Raw genomic sequence first — 9,879 nt, forward strand, 5'->3', positions numbered from 1 at the left:
CAGCTACGGCAAGCACTAGTCATATATTTGAATGTTGAGCAGCGAGCTCATTGGCTGCTGATACAGGAGAGAACCAATCAGCTGTGCCATGTGATAATGTTGTCATTAGGTCAGATTGAGTTAGACCTATCGGACTGCGCCATCTAGAGTTTCATGCCAGAACTCTGTATTTCCTATGAATTTCGCTATGAATCAATTTTGAGTTTATTGATAATTTTTTATACTTGAAATTTAAGTTTAAGTACCTGTTAGAGTCACTATGTATTGTTTTGTCACCTATCAGGTTTTTAACTTTCAAAAGGAATTCAGAGAACAAAAGTGGACTTCGGTGGCTTTTATTCCATTTTATGCTAGTATACTACTTAAAATTGACAAAATTAACTTTAATCAGACTTATAACGATTCAAAATATACCGTTTTTTTTTTACCTATAATACAAATTTGAATCCATAAATGTCAATCTAACCCTAAAACCCCCTGTGTCTGTGCTTCATGGCCTTGATTTAAATAAAACATTTCTGACTATTTAAAAATAAAAAGATTTTTTGATATATCCTCCCCAACTTCCTGTTTCAATAGGAAGTATATCAACACAGGAATGAAAACTGCATTCATTTCATGGTCATATCAAGGTCTGATAGGTTAAAGACTAATTGCCTAACAGGATTATTGTTACACTCTAATAGATATGCTACATGAAGATGTCTGCTCACCATTGTGTAGAAGTTGCTGTTGACCATGATGGGGTCCCGTCCTCTCAGGTAGATGTACTCCTCCCACCAATCACTCACCTGTTAACACACACCAGCAATTATAAAAGGGTTTCCAAGGGTTTATAGTCCACTCATGTAGAAGATCTCTGGCTTTGTTTACTTACATAATTTGTCGCCCACCAGGATTTGAGTTTGAGGTGTTTTTGGAGTTTGGGTGCAGGATCCTTTTTGAAGTCATTAGCAACAATCTCCATCTGTTTATATTGCTCATCATCCAGAAGAGGTCGAACTGATTCAAGATACTAAAACAATAAAGAAAATAAATAATATAAAGGAAAACAGCCGATAGAGTGCAGTGTAATACTCCCAAAATAAAAGGAAAAACAAATTGATGGTGATTGCTTTTCATTTCTAGTGCTTTTAATCCCACAATGCAGTATAAATAAATAAATAATAAAATTAACATGAATTTTTTATCTTTAGATTAATGGGTATAATGTAACCAGCACTCTTGATAGCATTATATATTCATGACAGCTGATGATATTTTACCCTGTTGATTGTGTCATCAATGCTCGGTACTGGCAGATGGGGCAGAGATGCCTGGAAGCTGTAGAGCAACGGTCGCCGACCGGACAACAGCTTTACAAGACTCTAAAACAGACAGAATAAATCATAAAACTAGCCACTTTTTAAACTGCACTATACATATGTTTTATTTCATGGGAGACGCACCAGCCAGACTTTAGTAGAGAAACTCATTTTGCCATGTGACTCAAAGATCCAGCCGTGATAGGACAGGAGAGCTTTCAGGATGTACCGCAGCAGAAAGATGAATGATAACCACAGGCCTGTGGCAAACAGGATGGCACTCAACACCGTCTGAGTCTGAACGGTCATAAACTCACTACGTGGGAAAAAAATATTTAAAAGTTTTATATATTAAAATACAAATTATTACAAAAATTGATTCTACACAAGGCCATCTACGCATGTTGTTCTTTAGGACTATTTGTTTCAAAGCTGCTTTAATCATGCATGACACTGGCTTAGATTTATGTATCTGTGTTTATATGTAACCATCATATCCATACATAAAGTTTCCATGAATGCGTTCGTAAGTTACCTCACAGGTAGAGATGTCTTGATCCTGTCAATCATGCCCATAGAGGGGTCGATCCTGGCATACATGGTGCTCATTATTGCAATAACTACAATTAACCAGCTGGAGGGACTGGCGGGGTACACACCTGTGAGAACGCCATTCTGTTCAAAATAAAATAAAATATTATTTTCATTAGATAGATAGATAGATAGATAAATAGATAGATTCACCTTGAAGCGGATGGCACGTTTCTTCCATGATGTCACTCCAGATAGGTAGATGTGTTTGAGAACCTCACGGCTCAACTGTAGGTCAATGCCATCAGGTGTGACGGTGAACTGAAATGCCACTGCCTGATGAGCCTCTGCCATTATACAGGCTTAAAGCACAGCCTGAGGATTGAGATCATAATAAATGAGGTCATAATATAGTATCTTTAGCTAAATCTCAGTTTATGCTGTGTTTACATGCCATTTTCAGTTTGGTTGGTGTAGTCTGGTGGAAAGAGTTGGGCTAGTAAGGGAAAGGTTACGCTACGTGATGGATTATCACCATTGTGCTATTTGTGATACTTAACCTGAATGTTTCTGTGATCAGTGTATTGTAAGTCAATGTAGATACAAGCATCAGCTAAACTAATAAGTAAATAAATGAATGTCGTAAACTGCTTAAATTATAATAAGAGAATTTATGTCCTTATGGAAGGCTTGAGGTTGAAACCTGGCAGGGGAAAATTTACGCACTGTATGATCAAAGACAGGTCCAGATCTGCAGCTGGAAATATCCCATGAAATTTATGAATTGGAGAATTATTAAGATCAATCACCACTGTGCCATTTCACCTCAAATTGCTCCAAAGAGAATATGCTTTAACAAGATTCTTGCAAGTCTCTTCTAGGTTATAAGATTCTGATAAATGACAAAAATGCATTTATTAGAAACTATATAGGGACCGATACAGGACATGTATTCCTCTGAAGTCACAGAGTTCAGTTATGCCATGACACTGTCAAGCTTATGTTTCTTTTTCCATGTCATATGACTGCAGCCAGAAGAAGTGGGGCAAAGTTGAACAGTCAGAAATAACGTAGTAGGACATCTGAGAGGGCTGGGCTCATATGTGATGAAGTTTCAGTTCCAAAACACACGTGACATCTGATGCATGACTGCGTAGATGAGGAGATTTTTAAAAATAGTATATGCAAGTTGCTAAAAATACACTTTTTATATTAAATTGGACACAGATATTGCTATATGGTAAATTTTGTGGATCATACTGTATAATAGTATAAATATAAACAATATGTCAATTTCAAACACAAGTATGTGGTGCAATAAAAAAATGACATTGAAAAGCATATTTAAAAATTGTACTTTAGTAAAACTTTAACAGTACTTAAATATTTACTACGAAGAAAATATTTGTGATCACCAAAATAATAATTGATACTTGGAAGTACTTTGATGAAAAATGTGAGATGTACAATTTTACGGAGACAAAATAGACAAGACAGACTCTGATGCAACTACACAACTCAATTTAGCTTAATCATGAAAGATTATCAAACAGAAAAATTCAAAATACCTCAAAAGGATTTTAATAAGAAATATAATGAACTTACATTACCTGCAACACTTCAAGTCAGATGAAACTCAATGGATAATAAGATACAATTTTCTTTCAGTAGGGCTGGAATGTCCTTTATGGAAGCAGACTGTTCTTCACTCTTGTGCCTTTCCCTCGACTCCTCATGTACTCTATAGCACAGTGACTAGTTATCTCCTCTTCTACTCAAATTTTCTCCTCTCCCTCCCTCTCTGTTTTCCTTTATTTTGCGAGTTGCCTGTTTTCTGAGTGTTTGCTTTCTTCTTCTAAACTACCTGTTACATAGTGGCCCTCATAAATGCTCGCTCTCGTTCTGTGTATGTGTAACTAGATACTCTTAGGGCAGAGTTAAACTGGTGGCTGTACAGTCAGAACAAACTGTATGATCAAACACAGGCTCAAATCTTAACAGTGCAGCTGGCAATATCCCAAGGCTGCATGCCAGAACATTCTGATGATTGTTGTATGAGACTGAGAGACTTTATGTACATGTAGGGATGTGTCTTTGTAAAACATCTTTGAAATAAGGCTTGTGATTGTGTTATGTAATAGGTCAGGCATCTTAAAGACACATTTTTTAATATTGCATAATAAGGAACTTGATGGACGATAGCAGAAATGTGGATTTGTATATTTTGTTGAGAAAATGTGAGCGGTGCTTACTTGTCCAAAACCTGCTGCCATAATGCCAGGGTGTTGTAATGTGTTTGCTAATGTGTTCTGATTGGTTTTAGGTGGTTGCTTACTGATTTCAGGTAAAAGGATCCCACCTCAAAGTTTCTATACTTTTGTGGGCTGTAGCTATGGCTTGGTTTTTCTTTCAATGTAAATTTATTACCCCCTCACATTTCACATTATCAGGTGAAATAATTCTGATTACTTAGAAAAGTAATGACACACCTCCCCTCAAATATTTGGGGAATCATTTGTGTCCAAAGCATAGATAGTTCTGAAAGGGTTATGTGCAAAAATTACACAAGTTTAAATGTCTGAAAAACTTAAACTTAAAGTATGTACAAAGGTAATGGTTGCATCTTAGCAAGCACCACTACAATTAAAGTACAAGTACAATTAAAGTGTACTGTCTAAACTTAAATTATTACAATAACAGGTTCTCACAAAATGCTTTACTTTATACAAGTTGATACATTTATTTATGAGAAATATTTTGTTACATTTTGTTGCAATTAAACAAGAAGAAAAAGAAGGTCAGAAGTAGAGGTGGGAAAGGCTCTCGTGGCAGGTGGTGACAGGAAGTGAAGAAAGAGGACAGAGGGGCAATGAATGCAGGTTCAGTTTAACTACAGAATTGTCCTTCATCCCTGACATGTAGACCTCATTATGCAGAACAGTGCCCTGGCCAATTAAAGAGGTCTTCTCTATTGCTCTGATACGGCCCCACTTCTGAGAGTCCGCACAGAAAGATGTCACCATGGTTTTAGAATTGTTCCCACCAATTACAACCAACTGACAATTGGCAGCACCCAGGATGTGCAAGACGGGGAGGTCTGCACTGGAGCGGGTTAGTGTGGGGAGCAGTTCAAACCAGCAGTCTTGAGAGGAAGAGAGAATTGTGGCAAAGAGGACAGGTTAAAGTCAGCATGAAATGGAAATTCACCCTATATATTTTCTAAATGCATCTTATTGATCTTGTAAATGATTTATCCATGCATATGACTTGTTGTCTGCTGGAAGTTTCACTTGAATGTACGTCACAACACTGTTAGTTCATACTTCGAAGCCAGAGGCTAATAGTCAACCTTGAGCAACCTTATATCTTGAGCAAGGAACTCAAGGGCAACAGCTAATGGATCAACCCTGAATGTTGTCTGAACCTACAACCTTTCGGTTACCACCTCAGATCTTTAATCACTAGGCTACATCACACCAAATTGTACCTTGTCTAGTATCGTAACGCAGCACCAGTTTCTCTCCAGTTCTCTGGATGTTCCCCAGTACATAGAGGCAGTGTCCCAGGCTGGTTGTGAGTGGGGAATCATGGGAAAGGGACAGGCTGAACTGGAAGTCTGTCAGAGGGAGAGAGGAAACAAATTCCCAGGTGTCTTTCCATGGATCTTACCTCTCTACAGCGGTGTAGATACCTGTACTGGAGACAGGAGTCACAAGGGAATCCAGATACCAGACACCCACAGCAAAGATTCTCCCTTCACACACAGCTGCACTGAAGTGACGCCTGTGCTGAGAGGGATCATGGACAATCACATTTGAACGTTGACTTTATTCTTGCATATCTGATACCTATCAGTTGGGAAATGTGGGTTTTGGGAATGAGACCTTAAAGGGATTGTTCACCCAAAAATGAAAATTCAGTCATTAATTACTCACCCTCATTTTGTTCCAAACCCGTAAGACCTTCGTTCATCTTCAGAACACAAATTAAGATATTTTTGATGAATTCCAAGAGCTCTCTGACCCTCCCATAGACAGCAAGGATCCTAACACGATCAAGGTCCAGAAACGTAGTAAGGACATCGTTAAAATAATTCACGTAACATCAGTGGTTCAACTGTAGTTTTACGAAGCTAAGAGAATACTTTGTGCGCAAAGAAAACAAAAATAATGACTTTATTCAACAATTCGTCTAACGTATCTGCGTACATACATTGCATACGTTGTTTACGTATGTGATACTCTCCGAAATGCCACCAGGGTGACGCGGAGGAGACGAATTGTTGAATAAAGTCGTTATTTTTGTCACATGGATTATTTTAACAATGTCCTTACTATGTTTCTGGACCTTGATCGTGTTAGGATCCTTGCTGTCTATGGGAGGGTCAGAGAGCTCTCGGAATTCATCAAAAATATCTTAATTTGTGTTCTGAAGATGAACGAAGGTCTTACGGGTTTGGAACAAAATGAGGGTGAGTAATTAATGACAGAATTTTCACTTTTGGGTGAACTATCCCTTTAAAGGACAATATTTTCCAGGTTATACTATTATAGGTCATCAGGTTGGAACATGAAGAACTGGTTTGTTACTGGTCAAAGGTCTACTAGACCCAACCAGCTTGACCAAGATGGTCTTGCAGCGCAGTTAGGTACCCACCTGCTTGTAATTCAGCTGGGCACCTATTTAAACCAACTTGGACCAGCTAATGACCAGCTTGAAACCTTAAGAGTAGGTGAGTGTACTTTCATTGCAAAGATATTGACGTCTATCCTAATGTTCATACCTTAATCAGAGGAGCTGTCGATACCCACTGATTGGTAAAAGGGTTGTAGCGGAAGAAAGCCATCTTGAACTCATAACCCTTCTTTACACGGTGTCTATAACCCCCTTTGAGATAGAGGTAATTATAGAGAACCGCTGTGGTGAAGCAACACTTATCGGCACAAAAAGGCAGATCTGTGAGAGAACTCCATTTCCCATAATCCTTGTCTTCCTCCAGCCTGAAAAGCTTTCTAGCAGCATCTGTTTCCGGGTCATTCCTTGAGGTCAAGTTCTCCTTCCTCAAGTTCCTGGAGTTCCATTTGACCTTAATCTGAGAAGCTCTGCTTTAAGGTGTGGATCCAAGCCCTTGCTCAGGTGTGGATGCTCCAGTAGATACTTGCTCAGATAGGTTAGCACAGTCTCTTGGAGCTCCTCACTGCAGAGTTCCTCAGCCAGCCGCAGATAGCCCAAGCAGGTGTGCTCCGTTAAGGCCTGAGAGAGGGCAATCAGTAGACGATTGGTGAACCCGGAAGCAAGCAGGAAGGTGCACACCCGTAGGTGTTCCACAAGGAGATCTTCAGGAACACATAAATAATGTAGGAAGCAGAATTGTAGAAGGTTGTGGAAGACTGGAGAGGGAACATGTTCAAAGTGCACCAGCTGTTCAGACGTCTCTCTCATGCAGGAGTGGGAAAGAGCCTTGAATTACTCACTGCAGTCTGCAAGCTTCTCCAGATCCACCTAGAAGTAAGTGCCAATAGGCATGACATCACCTGTTTGTGGGTCAAGGTTCTGTGGTTTATGTGTATGTCGTTGTAGATACTCACATGGAAAGTATGTGTGCTGGTTTGCACCATTACCATTGGTCCTTTGCTCTGGTGTCGATAGGTCCTGTACTCTTGATTTGTTCTCCAGACGTCTGACTGTAGGTTATCAGACTCCTCTTGTACAGCACCAGAATCTGCCTGTCTGAACTGAATCCAGTTCAAACTACTTTTGAAGCTCAAACATCTCCGTATCTGTTCTAAACTTCTTTTCAGCCATGTGCAAGTACATTAATGCAACAACTATAACCTGCCATAGATTAGCCATGTTCCCATTTAGGTAGAATACTCTTTAATACTTGTACGACTTAAAAGGTTTTGTATGCTTCTTCCACTGCGATTTGAATGCCTGACTCACAATCCCAGCCAAGGCCATGTCATTCCATGGTGGATGGAGGATAAATCCAGCCTTTTTTTTTTTGGTAGATCATGCATGGTTGTTTTCAAGGCTCAATATGGCGCCTGTGTGCCAGAGCAATCGCAGTAGAGCTATTTTAGGGAATCGCTGGAGCAGGAAACAAAATATGGTGGGCCCTGCTGTTCAGTCTACTGAATTACACAACACTTGAACCATGTTGGGAACTGATGATGCTCGATTAATATACTTTATATGGATCTGTTTAAAACATTCTTAATTTTTGAACTGGTACAGTAGTAGTGTTTTGAATAGTGCATTATCTTACACAAAATATATTGTTAAAATATGATATGACAGAAATGATCAAACTCAAAACAATGTCTACATCTCTGTAGGTCACCGTTGCTTGGAATGGAATTCGAAACCTTTATGCGAACAACTCAGATCTTTAACCTTCAAGTTACTCCTAAATATTCAAATACAACATTCACACCAATGTCAGCATGATTTTTTTTAATGAGCAAAATTAATGGATACCTACATGGCAAAGGAACAAAATAAAACATACCAGAGACAAGTCTACAGTATAACTTGAATTAGCCAAAGCAATTATAGAAGTTAACATTAGTTCTAACAGTGCAATTGCTTCTCAACTCAATATTAAGAATCACAGATTCAATATCAACAATGATATTGGGAGCATGTTAAAGTAGCCTAGCTTAAAATGTTCATGGTCCCTCAATATTTCCTTTGTCCCTGAACTTGCTACAACATACGGGAAAGAAAGCATTGTGAAAATTATACAGATACATTTGTTTATAGATGGGGACAAATACAAGAGCATCAATTTGACCATTCAGATTCTCCCAATATGATTCCAACAATGTACCATGATTCTTAAGATGATGATCCCACTAATTCACAGTATAATGCTACTATCCTTCATTTGTATTATCAGCAGCTACTTAAAAGAACTTTGTGTTTAGAAAGGGGACAAAGGCATTTGTCAGTTTAGTAATTAAACTTCTGTTCTTGAGGTGGTATTTCCTTTATGTGCAGTTCAGACTATATTTAAACCTATGTACAAATGTATAGAAGATGGCTGTAGACAATAGTTATTGCTACATATCAATATAGCTGAGCAAAGACTGGTCAAATCCCAAGTAAAACACAGAAAACATAGCTCGACATTATTTCCTATTATTAATACTTTTTCCAATTGAAAGTTAAATGGCATCAAAATCAGGAAGAAAGAGTAGTTTATGTGCCATTCTGAAACGAATTAATTGACTCCTGAGTTTAAAAAAGACGTGCAATGTATTTCACAGTATGTAAATATAGGAAGGATGCAATAATTTTGCAATGTTTTAAAACACTGGGGAGGGAAATTAAACAAGCTACAACGCTGCTTTTGTTTTCAGATGAAAGTACAAACAAATATAGTATTTGAAACTAGGACACAAAAATGAAGATATATCACTGGACCCTGTGGTTTACACGGTAATTATGATGGACGGATTGATTCTTGATAGAATTAATAGATAATGTTGACCACACACAAGTTTCAATATTCCAAAAAATGCAGTTACATTATTATAAATAAACTGACAAAATGAATTTTACAGTTCGCCTTGTACAATAAGGAGGTACGAACAGTACGTGAATTGTATCTAGGTTTCAGTCACAAAATTCTATCCCCCCCCATTTGCAGATAATTTGTAACTTTTTACCTTCTAATTTTTTGGAAGGGATAAGAACAACTATAATAAAGCCCTACAAAATGTGACTTTAAGGCAGGTTATCTTTGGACTTTTCATTATTTAAAATTAATGTTCCCCAGGATGAACCGTTCTATAGCAGTCTTAATTGTTTTGTACTGTGCCCTTTCTTGAATTTTTTATTTTTTTTAAATCAATACCTAAACAACAGGTGATGCAAAATGATGCATGTGCTGTATGTCACAATTTAGGAAAAGAGTTTCTTCTGTTTGAAGTATGTGTCAAACCTGTGCTGTGCATAGTCCTGGGGAAAAACAAAAGAGATAGAGACAGAAATGAGGTGATATAGCTTTTCTGTTTCACATGTCTTCAGATCAGTGATG

General features: G+C 38.0%; 2 protein-coding genes and 1 pseudogene across 4 annotated transcripts in view; all 3 read right to left on the reverse strand.

Annotated features, from left to right (window-relative positions):
* Positions 1–3,782, reverse strand: part of LOC107710383 (carnitine O-palmitoyltransferase 1, liver isoform-like) — an 8,108-nt gene extending 4,326 nt beyond the window's left edge. The window contains exons 1-7 of one of the 3 annotated variants that reach the window (XM_016515142.1): positions 3,446–3,781; positions 2,049–2,210; positions 1,840–1,979; positions 1,449–1,620; positions 1,266–1,367; positions 878–1,015; positions 714–791 (exon numbers count right to left, since the gene is read on the reverse strand). In XM_016515142.1, the coding sequence (XP_016370628.1) occupies positions 714–791; positions 878–1,015; positions 1,266–1,367; positions 1,449–1,620; positions 1,840–1,979; positions 2,049–2,189 (771 nt within the window). In that variant the 5' untranslated portion in view covers positions 2,190–2,210; positions 3,446–3,781. Of the gene's footprint in view, positions 1–713; positions 792–877; positions 1,016–1,265; positions 1,368–1,448; positions 1,621–1,839; positions 2,211–3,440 lie in introns of all 3 variants that reach the window. The other 2 variants (XM_016515140.1, XM_016515141.1) reach the window with 2 other exon arrangements.
* An 851-nt stretch (positions 3,783–4,633) lies between these two features.
* On the reverse strand, positions 4,634–7,801 carry LOC107710369 (kelch-like protein 42; annotated as a pseudogene).
* Positions 7,802–8,285: 484 nt separating this feature from the next.
* The window catches only part of LOC107710386 (choline/ethanolamine kinase-like), an 8,134-nt gene continuing 6,540 nt past the window's right edge, over positions 8,286–9,879 (reverse strand). Inside the window, exon 11 of the mRNA XM_016515149.1 lies at positions 8,286–9,800. Coding sequence (XP_016370635.1) covers positions 9,744–9,800 — 57 coding nt within the window. The 3' untranslated portion in view covers positions 8,286–9,743. The remainder of the gene's footprint in view (positions 9,801–9,879) is intronic.

This window comes from Sinocyclocheilus rhinocerous, unplaced genomic scaffold (assembly GCF_001515625.1).
Source record: "Sinocyclocheilus rhinocerous isolate Xijiao unplaced genomic scaffold, SAMN03320098_v1.1 scaffold717, whole genome shotgun sequence".
NCBI lineage: Eukaryota > Metazoa > Chordata > Actinopteri > Cypriniformes > Cyprinidae > Sinocyclocheilus > Sinocyclocheilus rhinocerous.